Here is a 12,445-nt window from a genome sequence, read left to right as displayed (position 1 = left end):
CACACTGAAGATTTTTCAAGCGTTCCAAAATGCATTTTTAAAAGATGTGTATCATTCAATGAAAATCCATTGGCTGCAGCTCACTGATAAATTTAGGTACACCTTCTGGCAAAACCAAGATTTGTTGCTGTTTTCAATGACTTTATGTAGCTTATTATTATTACTACTACTGCTACAGCACCACTATTAATAATATTAACATTTGTAGAAATCTTTCTGCAGAAGCCACACAGAACCAAGCTGTTTAGCTTTCTGCAGTAATAACACCAGTAAATCATTGTGCTCCGAAAGATTGATTTCACAGAAAACAAAAATATCTTCATGGAAGTTAAATATCATGGACACAACGTGTCCTGAGGCTCGGAGGCTCAGCTCTGTTTTTAACTAAAAATGGTGTGTGTGTTGATTTCTAGCAGGGCTACTGTGTTCGTAATTTTTCAAAATGCATTTTCTTAATGGTTGAAACCGTTACTATAGCTGCAGACAAAGATGTCTCCAAGCACCTCAACTACAGGAAATGTGGATGCTAAAAATGGGGTTGTTTTTGACCTTTTCTGTGAGTGACATCAGTGCTGTTTATTTCTGCTTGCAGGCTATACAATTTGATCCAGAAACCCACCTGCCCACTGTTACTGACAGTTGTACAGGCTGCACTCTGTGTCTCAGTGTCTGCCCTATTATTGACTGCATCCGAATGGTTTCCAGGACAACACCTTATGAACCAAAGAGAGGCCTGCCCTTAGCTGTGAACCCAGTGTGCTGAGGTGATCAGACCAGCAGTTAAAGCGAACCTTACATTTACTTGATTCTATTGATTTGCTATCTAATTAGTACCAGCAACAACAACTATGTTAAAAAAGAATTGCGGGGGGACACCTAATGATGGGAGACTGCTATAATGTCAGCTGCATTTTCCAATTTAATTTTTATTTTATTTTTTAGTCTTCAGACCAGCAGCGGCTAGTTTTATCAAATGTTAGCTATCCTTGTCTTCCCCACCCCCACCCCCCAGAAGCAGAACTTAACTTTTTCTTTTTTCTTTCTGCAAATTCTTGTACGCTATGACGACTTTGGTGACTTCTTCCTCATAACAACCCACAAAATTAGGAGAGGGGTCTCTCCCCGCTCCCACCAAATCAGCTAAACCCCAACACGCAAACCAACTTTGTTACCAGGGAAACATTTGGTAATTACACATTTCATTTCCTTTTAAACTGTTTTTTAGAAGATGTAATTAACTGCAAAACACACAAACAAAGCAATGCAGATTCAATGTGTGTGTGTTTTACAGGAGGATGTAAAAAGAGTTTAAATGGGTATTTCTGAACTATTAATCAGTTTCAACGGCTGCAGCATATGGCACTGTATTACCTTAATTCTCCCTAAATTCTGCTTTGACTAGGCATTAAAAACTAAATTTGCAAATACAATGCACTCTTCACCATTCAGGGCTTTTTCAGTAGCTTGCATGATTTCTTTGTTTCTGTTAATGAATCTCCAGAGCATGTCTATTAGCTATATTATTTCAAATGCAAGCGTTAGCTCAAGAATCTGATTGATGGCGTCTTTCTGTTGCATCCGTGCACTCTTTGGAAGATGAGATTATTCTTGCAGTGCAAGGCGGCAATTCTTTTTTTTTTTTTGCCCATAAAGAGAGGCTCTTTGCAACTCTTGCCAAACAAAAGAGAGTGGTACCAGTTGTAGCAGTAACGCAGATACGCTAAGTGAAAATGTCACATATGTGAATGTTTTCCAGCCCTACAGATGTCCATTTCATGCATGGATGGGGAGCCCACACGTTTCCACTGGGCCATCTCTCCTCACCCCAGACCTATACAGCCTCTGTGCTGAGTATACAGAATGGGGCCCAGATATTTCCAGATGACCTCCTGTACCTTACTAACACTGAGGTGCCCACTCCAGGCACACATCCTGTCTTCCAAAAGATTGATGGGCCCTGGGGCAGAGGAGCAGCCCAAAGTTAAGTGAAGTGCAGGAGGCCCTCACGTTTTTGGGAACAGCCAGGAGGGTTCTTGTGCATCCAGGACAGTGGCATAACCCATCCACGTGGAAGGCACCCATGGGAAGCAGGCCACAGTGGCATCCATTCCACATGGGCAGAATTTTGTGAGTGGAAAGTTCTAGGCACAGTAGAGCAATTTTATATCTATCTTGTGCAGTATGGCTTGGGAAATGCATATAGATGAAGTTACGCTCACGTTCTGCAACTGTGCGGTAAGTAAGCACCATGCCAGCAAGTGAATAACTTTTTAATTACATGAGAAATGTTTATTAGCCGTGTATTTCACTGCAAACAAACACACAACCAATTTAGGTTGAAAACTCTGAGGTAAATAGTTGTCAGCATATTATTGCCATATGTTGCAAAGGCATGTGTTTTATTTTTGAGTATTTGCTTCTCAAAAATAGAACCCATGTCTTTGCAACATATGGCAGTAATATGCTGACAACTATTTACCTCAGAGTTTTCAACCTAAATTGGCTGTGTGTTTGTTTACAGTAGAACTACTGTAAGGGAGGGAGGGAGAGACAGAGATTTCCCACTATTCTAAATCAGAATGTCAGTAACAGGGGCTGGGCGATGTTGGGTTTTCAACATTGTGGCGTATCACCAGCCGAGCATCGCAGTTTGCCGATAAACCACAATGTTGAAAGAAGTTGTATTGGCCCCAGCCGGCGAGGCGTGGAGTGAAGCTACCCTGCTTTCACCCCAGTGGCTCCTGGGCTGCGGCCAATGCAGCGGACAGCAAAAAGGCTTCTGCCACCAGCTGAGTGAGCTACCTCACCCCGCAATCCCCGAAGATGGACCAGGCTGCAGTAGCTAAGGGCACAGAGCCTGTCAGGCTCCATACGTTGGACTACGTTTACCTTCACCCATGCAGGAGCAGTTACAGGTGGGTAGCCGTGCTGGTCTGCCATAGTCGAAACAAAATAGAAAATTCTTTCCAGTAGCACCTTAGAGACCAACTGAGTTTGTTCTTGGTATGAGCTTTCGTGTGCTGGGTATCTGAAGAAGTGTGCATGCACACAAAGCTCATACCAAGAACAAACTCAGTTGGTCTCTAAGGTGCTACTGGAAAGAATTTTCTATTTTGTTTCGACCATGCAGGAGCATTGCCTCTTTCCTCCTGCGGTGGTTGTTCAACCCAGGAAGAAAAGCTGCAGCATCTGCTTGGAGCCCGCTGAGCAGCCACAATCCCTCCCCAACAAGCAAACAGGAGCACAATCGGGGCTCGCTCTGCTGGGAAGGGGAGCACTTTAGCAGAGCCCCCACCCTGCCACTGGGTCATGCAAGCTGGCAGCGGGTCGGGGATCCCTAAAACTGCTTGGCAGAGGCGAGGGCAGCAGTGCGCTCCTTGGCCAAACTGTTTAAGGAAGAGGAGGGAGGAACAAGCTGTATCGTGCCTCACCAAAGCAGCTTGTTTCTTCATCTGCAACACTTGGAGGGCAGAGTGCAATGCCGGTCTTACTCGGGGTGTATCTCTGGTGAAACCGCCACCGCTCCTGAGTCCTCTGCCTGCAGCTTGTTTTTCCCTCTGGGTGCTGGAGGCAGGGGGACTCAAGAACCGTGGTGGTTTCACCAGTGATATACCGCTGAGTAAAGCTGGCATGCCGGATATTGCCCAAGCCTAGTCAGTTACAACTTATTCCTCATTTTCAGTAAGGGTGTTCATGCACTAACTGCTGTATCTCAAAGAAAGCCATGTGCTGTTCAATATTTAAAGTAGCTAACAATGGATCTCTTCCTTTCTTTATACTCTCTGCCATCAACTTAAAAATACAAAATTTGGATCATGTTTATTAAATAATCCTTATGTTCAGATTTCTGTACTTTTTACAAGGTTATAAATAAATCAGAATTAAAGAACATTGTGCAACCTTGTTTTATGTGTCTTTCTAAATGGCTTTTGTGGGGAAATTTGCAGATTCAATTTCATCACTATCTGTAGGATGGTATTCAACTAATATTTTACTGACCATAGTATTGTTGAAATTAATTAACAGCCCTCCATAATTTTGGGGATATAGAGAAGCAATTCTTTTTATTTTGGGGGGTGCAGGTGGGGACCTCCCTGCATGCAAAACAACAACAACCAGGATTTAAATGTGCAAATAAATGAAATTACCCATGCAGATTGTTCATTTTTCAAGAGCTCTGCCCATAGCAACTTGAAACTTCCTTCATAGGTGTGGCTGCCATGACTTATTTTTCATAGGAAATAAAATCCCAGCACACAATGGTAATTTTTACAGCATTAACAAATCAAAGATGATGTGTTCACCATTTTGATAGAGGACATATTGATTAATTCACTCTATCAGGCAATGTAGATACTGTGTAATTCTCCATCAACCTCATGACACTTAGTTATAATGTTGCTAGGGAGAGAGATTCCCCCTCTATATTTAATAATCCAACATGACCAGATACACATGCCCCGTTGACACTTAAAAGGTAGCAATCCTAAAGTGATCACAGGCATGTTAAAAGTACCTACTACCTCTGACAGATGTTGTGTTTTCTGTGGCTATGTGTCAGGGATCTTTTCATAGCTTTTAATTAACATTAAATAATAACATCCAAGCAGGTAAGCAAATCAAAGACAAAGCAGATTAATGTGATATTTTCACAGACTAAATCGATTCATAGCTTGGCTAAGTTGCACTGCTTCTCTTGGAGCTATTTGGTTTTGTCTTTAAGTATTCCTAAACAACTTAGTATTTTAAAATCTATAAGCGGTATACAAAAACACAACATCAGAACAGTTTCATAAAGATGCAGACACAAAAATGGCATTTTGATATCTGGTAAAAAAAAAGCATGTCATTGGAAACATTTGTTGGGTTTTCTTCCTTTCCATTCTTTTCAATGGAACCCATAAAAAAAATTTTAAAATATATATCAAGAGTTTGTGTAATTTAAACTGTATTGAACCTGTGAGGCTTGGACCACCTGGTTTCTAGAAAGTATCAAAAACCCAACAGCATTGCAGATAAATCTACACTGTTTGTCTTTGGTGTGTCCTTTTGTCAGTCGAGTTTTAAAGCAGTGGTTCCATAAATTGATTTCCCCTATCCTATAGAAAGCATTGTTCAGAATAGTTCTTTGCCCAACCCACTAAGGAAGATAATAGATGCTTACCCCTTCCTCTGGGTGGCGACTGTTGGGGCCTCTCACACTCTGCGGTCTTGGGGTGGCCAACTCAGTGGATCAACAACTTGAGGAGGCCATAATCCTGACACAGCCCTGCAGTGCTTCCAGCCTTCCAGCAAGGGGCTGGAATGGAATCCCTGAACCAAAATTCCACCTACATCTGTAGTCAATAAAGTTGTGACCATAATAATAATAATAATAATAATAATAATAATAATAATAATTTATTTGTACCCCGCCCATCTGGCTGGGTTTCCCCAGCCACTCTGGGCAGCTTCCAACAAATATTAAATGGGAGGGCGTTCCACAGGGTGGGCGCCACTACCAAGAAGGCTGTCTGCCTGGTTCCCTGTAGCTTTGCTTCTGACAGTGAGGGAACCGCCAGAAGGCCCTTGGCGCTGGATCTCAGTGTCCGGGCTGAACGATGAGGGCGGAGACGCTCCTTCAGGTATACAGGATTCTTTTCCTTAGTTTATCTCATATATTACACGTAGACACTGACCTGGGAGTGGGCAGCTCTGTGACTGGGCCCGCAATAACACAGTAAATTTCAAAACAAGAACAGTTAATTGCACATTTATTCTAAATCCAAGTAAAACTATTTAGTTTAATTAATTCAACAAAACTGATGAACTTGTTCCAGTGGTACCAGCTTTTCGGAGTCTGATAGTCATTGACACCTCCACTGCCCGCTTGCCTCCTAGTGCCCGACTACATAATTCCAACACCCATCCAGGGGGCAGTTCCACCACATGGTTTGTGTTATGTAATTATTCTGAGTATTTTTACACACCTAAATGGAAATAAACTTGGCCCAACTGCAAAGCCCTGAGGAGCTTCTGCGTCTCACACTCATGTCTTGTACTTAAATCCAGATGAAAAGTTTTCAGCTTCCTTTGGGAGCATTCTAGAAGAATGCATACCTTAGGCGTTTGTGTACAATCTCTCGATCTCTCTCAGAGATCTTCTTGACAAACAGATTCTATAGTAAGGCTGTTTTATAACAAGTTGCATCTCCTTACTTATGTCATCAATAAAAATAGAGGCCAAAAAAGAAGAAGAAAATTGTGGGTATGTTTCCAAGTCGTATCAAAATGCTCTTTCTGTCTTGCAACTTCCCCCGAGGACCTCAAGAGGCACCATTAACAGACCACCTGCTGTGTGTTATCTTGTTCTGAGGTGCTATAATTGTTCACCGTATTACAGGAACATCTTTGCCACAATGTCGAGAGTTCTTAATTCACAACTGGCATCATTAATGTTGAAAGAAGAAACTAGCTGGGCGTTGGTCACTACAGCTTTCCTGAACCACAGAAACATGCAATGCAAAAATTGCCATGGTTGCAAGAGATATAATTCTAAATATGTCATTATGCATACAGATTTCAGCATTCGTCTGCTTACTTGTGAAATAATGCTGTTTTAGATGTGTTGTGATTTCCTAAGAGACTCTCAGTTATTTTGGCTTGTGGGGACGGGGTGGTCGGGAGTGGGGGACTCCCTGGTCCTGAATGGGACAGCTGTGCCCCTGAAGGAGCAGGTGCACAGCCTGGGAGTCATTTTGGACTCTCAGCTGTCCATGGAGAGTCTGTGTCCAGGGCAGCTGTCTACCAGCTCCATCTGGTACGCAGGCTGAGATCCTACCTGCCCATGGACTGTCTCACCAGAATAGTGCATGCTCTAATTATCTCCTGCTTGGACTATTACAATGCGCTCTACGTGGGGCTACCTTTGAAGGTGACTCGGAAACAGCAATTAATCCAGAATGCAGCAGCCAGACTGGTGACTGGGAGTGGCCGCCGAGACCATATAACACCGGCCCTGAAAGACCTAGATTGGCTCCCAGTATGTTTCTGAGCACAATTCAAAGTGTTGGTGCTGACCTTTAAAGCCCTAAATGGCCTCGGTCCAGTATACCTGAAGGAGCATCTCCATCCCCATCATTCTGCCCAGACACTGAGGTCCAGCTCTGAAAGCCTTCTGGCGGTTCCCTCACTGTGAGAAGTGAGGTTACAGGGAACCAGGCAGAGGGCCTTCTCGGTAGTGGCGCCCCCTGTGGAACGCCCTCCCAACAGATGTTAAGAAAATAAACAACTATCTGACTTTTAGAAGACATCTGAAGGCAGCCCTGTTGGGAAGTTTTTAATGTTTGAAGTTTTTTCTTTTTTAAATGTTCTGTTGAAAGCTGCCCAGAGTGGCTGGGAAACCCAGCCAGATGGGTGGTAGAATTATATTATATATATTATATTATATTAGACTCAGAAAACAAATCCTTCTTGAGGATTTCTTCACTTTGTTAATAGGAAAACAGCAACTCAAGTTTTGGTGGGGGAAAGTCAACCAGCTTTTCCCCCTTTGTTCACAGAAGTTGGCTGAACAAAAGGACCATGACTTCTACAGATGACTTTGACAACTAACGCTTTCTAAGAGTATATCAACATGCTGAATCTTTTTCCAGGATGATATTAATTTAGCTGCCCAGCACCCTAAAGGCAGTATATGCTGCAATCCTGTGCATGCCTAGGCAAATGAACATCCCACTGAGTTCAACTGGCCTTATTTCCAAGTTACAGTGCAATATGAAGCATAGGAAACTGGTATTTTAAGTTAAGCCGGTGTTACCTACCCATATTCCAAGCTTGCTTCAGGAACTGGACTCTTGCCAGCAGACCCAGCCCAAACCTGGCAGAAAAACAAGTCTTTAAAATAGAGTTTGGCTGGCATGAGTCCCACTGGGTTGCCAGATCATGTGACTAACTTGGAACACATGCAAGTGTCTGCTTGCTCCGCCTTTGGGGAACTTAAGATGGTATAAATTCCTCCAGCTTAAGTTCCTCTGCTGAGCTGCGGCTTAGCCAGCATGATCAAACTCAGCCAGGTTGAAGGTGTTATGCTGGCATATTCATGGCCAGAATGAGGAATTTACACTGGAATAACCCTCGCAAGATCTGCCTGTTCCAAACTCACTCATCCTGACAGATCTTGGGTTTGGATTGCACTCTTAGAGTGCATAGGATTGCCTTAATAAATAAAGTATACGTAAAGTAAAAAACAGCAAAATCCTGAAATAAAGTAAGTAATCTGGGTCCAATCCTAAACGTTCCATGGTAACTATCTGTAATGCAATTGGACAGATGGCATATCAAGACTTGTCTTACCAAGAATCGGATGGCACTGTAGCTTCATCCCCTCTGTGAATTGTAATATCTATTCATATCCATGGCGGTGACAGGGTGATGCTACGTTGCTAAAGAGGTCACAGGTTTCACAGCTAGCCAGGTTTCCTTGGGGATAGTATAAAAAAAAAATCAAAGCATAAAATCAAATGATGAATGCATGGGAATCAGATACTAATTACTAGGATTTATGTATTTAGCACTCTCTTAACTCTCTAACTTTTTGAGAGAAGAAAAACTAATTGGGCTCAACCAAGCCCTAAAATTGGCAGAATTATCTCCCTGTCTAGCTATATGTTGGCAGTCAGACAATCTAAATCTTCTCTTAATTTATTATTTGTCAAAACTCTTGCTCATACTTGGCTTCAGTGGGATTTTGCACCTCTCCGATTATTCTTTAAAAAATAAACCATTTCACAAATTCAGATAAATATGGCACTGCTCCCTGACTTACACATGCTCACCTTTTAGTTGGCGCTATATTTTTAATTGCTAGTGATGCACGATGTTTTTTAAACCTGTCCTTAGAAATCTTCTTTGAACCCAAGAGGCTTGTTTTTGGCTTTCTCTTTAGAAATAAACAGCTGTAGACAGTGTTCGCATGTGGTAAGTCAAGGTTGTTAGTAGGGAAGGGGGGGGGAGAAATCTGATTGAATTCACATTTAAAGGCAAACTTACCTCATTTGAGTTTCTGAAATGAGATGTGAACTGAAACGCATAACCTCCCTTCAAATTTTGCACTTCTACAAGTTTTGCAAGGCAGCCAAAGTAATGATTTGCCAGGGTGAGGTTGTTGTTGTTGTTGTTGTTAATTCAGCCCTTTGCATAGTTATCCTAGCACACCCTCTCAGTTTTTTCTAATTGGACAGAATGAGAAAGAATATGACTCTTAAGATGGCGCAAACACCTCCCAGCTGTTTACACCTATACTTCGAACCAGGTCTCAGTCTCTTAATCCAGATCACCTGGTGTGCCCTGCTGCTTTCTCCATCATCTTGCTTCCATCCATCCTGCCTGAAGCCCTGTTACAGCTTTTTCAAGAAAGCCAAGCAAGCAGAAGGGGACTAAAAAGGAGCAATAGTCTGCATCCTCAGTTTTAAATTTCATTCTCTCTCTTGGTTCTCTTTCTGGGCATTTAATATAGTATTGTGTGTCTGACAGCTATTCCCCACTTACAATATTTTATTTTCGGTTTTACTCTTGCCTATGGTCCCCCTCCTGCCCTCCGTATCTTCGCTTGAGATCCTCCGCTAAGATTGTGTAGCGGTAAACCTCTTTTGTCAGGTTTTAAACGTGCAAACATATATGCCACTTTATGCTACTAGTCTATTTATTGGATTAAGCGAGAGGGTTTTGATACGGAAGCTTAAGACGATATTGAAAACACATATCACTTCTATTGTAGCTACTAAAAATCAGCTTTAGAACTAGAGAGACCTTGTATCAGGCATTTGTGTGGAGACCTTTAGCTTTTTTCATGGCTGCTCTTTGTTGCTATGGCAATAGAATTAACCATTTCATTAACATAATGGAATAAACCGCATTCTAAACTTCTTTGTCCTCCCAGTTAATCCCCCCCCCCCTCAGATTTCAAAATATTTAACAAGCTTGAATTCTGGGGGATTTCCCCTTATGCCCAACTTATTATCTCAATGCTTCTGAAGGATTTTTTTTTTAAGTGAGAGTGTATTTTATCATTACATTTCATTTTGCTTCATTGGCTGCTAAGTGTCCCCATGAGAAGGCAAGTAGACTACAGAACAAATGACCACTGGAAGTGAGGATGCAGTCATTTAACAACCTCATAAAGGAACCAGAAAAAAAGAAAAGAAAATCGCTTGTTTCGTCTCAACCTCCATTCCACGTTTGGCAAGACAAGGGCTTTGTTCATAGCGACTGCCTCCCTTTTCAGATTTTGTAAAAATGGAAATAGTAAGAGTTAGAAAATCAACATTCTGTGTGAGGGGTTATTTGAGCATTAGATGACACAAGACTAGCAGCAGTTCTGGATATTAAGTGAGTGGAGAGGAACCCTTCCCCCAGAATTCAAGCTTGTTTGCCCTCCTCCAAAAAACAAACAAACAAACAAAAAAACAGTTCACCCATCACCATCTTGCCATTGTTGCTGTTGCCTATCTCCTTGCCTCTTCTTCTGGGTCCAATCAATACCAGCCCATAAAAGGAGGCAAGGGTCGTAGCTCAGCATTTAGCAAGACAGAACTTCGCATTTATGCTATTAAAAGGAATTAAAGTGCTCTGTTTCCATAGCACAACGAATGCACATGTAAAAAATAATCAAAAAATAGTAGGTTTGGGAAAGTGAAGAGGAACCGAGTTGAAAAGTGTGAGATCAACTGCAGAATGAATGCTTATTGACTACAACTGCCCCATAAACAAATCCAAATGATTGCTCCATAAAGAGTGCAACAGTATGCATGGTGTTCTTAACCTCTTCTGTTGTGACACATGCCTGTCATGTACTGGTTGGATGCACATGAATGGTGGGAGGAACCAGTAGGGGAACCACAAGGGAAGAAGGCCCAGAGCCCAGGGAGTGGTGTTGGTACAATGATGAATGGTCAGGGGAGAAGAGGGAGAAGACTGGGAGGAGGACTTCAAAGCTGAGGAGGTAACAGGACTTAGTGAGCTGGAACAGTCTATGTGGCAGAGAGAAGTCCAGAATCAGAGAAGCTGAAGCAGGAGGGTGGAGGAGAGAGGCCAATAGCAGAGATAAGTCAGGATGGTGAAGAGCAGGGGTCCCCAAACTAAGGCCTTCTAAATCTGCATGTTTTTACATGAGTAAATGTGTGCTTTATTTAAAATGCATCTCTGGGTTATTTCTGGGGCATAGGAATTCGTTCATTTTTTTCCCCCAAAATATAATCTGGCCCCCCACAAGGTTTGAGGGACAGTGGAGCGGCCCCCTGCTGAAAAAGTTTGCTCACCCCTGGTGTAGAGTCACAGGTGTCTCCCCCGCCTGCTGTGGCAAGTTCCCTTCCCCACTCATCTCCCGGGCATGAAGCGGAGAAGCAAAGACAGCCACACAGGCACAGTCTGGTTGCTTTGGGGAGGGGGACTCCAACATGCACAGTGTGATTTACTGCTAGCTTGCTCCTGACACCGCTGTAAGTAACTCACTCCCAACAAATATCTGCCTAGCCACCTCCCTGGTTGTGCAAACCAGGCTGTTTGACACCCCCCCCCAAATTCTAGTTAGAAACATATTAAGAGCTCTGATGGATCAGACAAAATGATGATTTACTTCAGCATCCTGTTTCCCACAATGGCCAACCAGATCTTGGGAAGGCCAAAGCTGAGCATAATGGTCCCCTCTAGGAAGGGGTGAATCTGTTAATTTTGGCTTCTCTCTGTTTCTTAGTTTTCAAATGTTAAATTCAGCATTCTACATTTTCACATCAGTTTGTGATTTCCCCCCTCCTAAGAGGGATGTTTGTATGCAATTTTGCCCCAAATGCACACCCCCCCCGAGGCAATTTCCCCTAAAATAATGCATTGTATATGTTGTTTTCACAAGTATATTCATGTTTTATGGACACTTTGCCGAATAATATTCACTATTGTATGCATTACTTCGTGGAAGAACTGCATTGCAAAATTCAGAGGAGTGGGCATTTTGAAGGAATGCTGTGTTTCAGTTCTTCTATTGTTTCAGAATGTGCAAATTTGGTAGGTTCATGCCTCTGAACCTGGAGGTTAGTACAAAGCCAACATGACTAAGAGTGGTTATAAACTTGTCCTCCATTTTTTACCTAATCTCCTTGTAAAGCCATCTAAATTGCTGACCATAACCACGCCTTCCAAGTTCTGAGTTACATAGCTTTCTTATGAAGAAGAGAACCAGTGTGGTGTAGTGGTTAAGAGCGGTAGACTCGTTATCTGGGGAACCGGGTTTGCGTCTCCGCTCCTCCACATGCAGCTGCTGGGTGACCTTGGGCTAGTCACACTTCTTTGAAGTCTCTCAGCCCCACTCACCTCTCAGAGTGTTCGTTGTGGGGGAGAAGGGAAAGGAGAATGTTAGCCACTTTGAGACTCCTTCGGGTAGTGATAAAGTGGGATATCAAATCCAAACTCC

The 12,445-nt window shown here is 42.7% G+C and overlaps 1 protein-coding gene across 1 annotated transcript in view; it reads left to right on the top strand.

Moving 5' to 3' along the window:
• Window positions 1–1,550, top strand: part of DPYD (dihydropyrimidine dehydrogenase) — a 495,134-nt gene extending 493,584 nt beyond the window's left edge. Inside the window, exon 23 of the mRNA XM_033151582.1 lies at window positions 593–1,550. Coding sequence (XP_033007473.1) covers window positions 593–763 — 171 coding nt within the window. The 3' untranslated portion in view covers window positions 764–1,550. The remainder of the gene's footprint in view (window positions 1–592) is intronic.
• The last annotated feature ends 10,895 nt before the right edge of the window (window positions 1,551–12,445 follow it).

The sequence above is a fragment of the Lacerta agilis genome, chromosome 6 (genome assembly GCF_009819535.1).
Source record: "Lacerta agilis isolate rLacAgi1 chromosome 6, rLacAgi1.pri, whole genome shotgun sequence".
In the NCBI taxonomy this organism is placed as follows: domain Eukaryota; kingdom Metazoa; phylum Chordata; class Lepidosauria; order Squamata; family Lacertidae; genus Lacerta; species Lacerta agilis.
The sequence above is the reverse complement of the archived record's forward strand: the minus strand, read 5'-3'. Positions and strand labels throughout refer to the sequence as shown.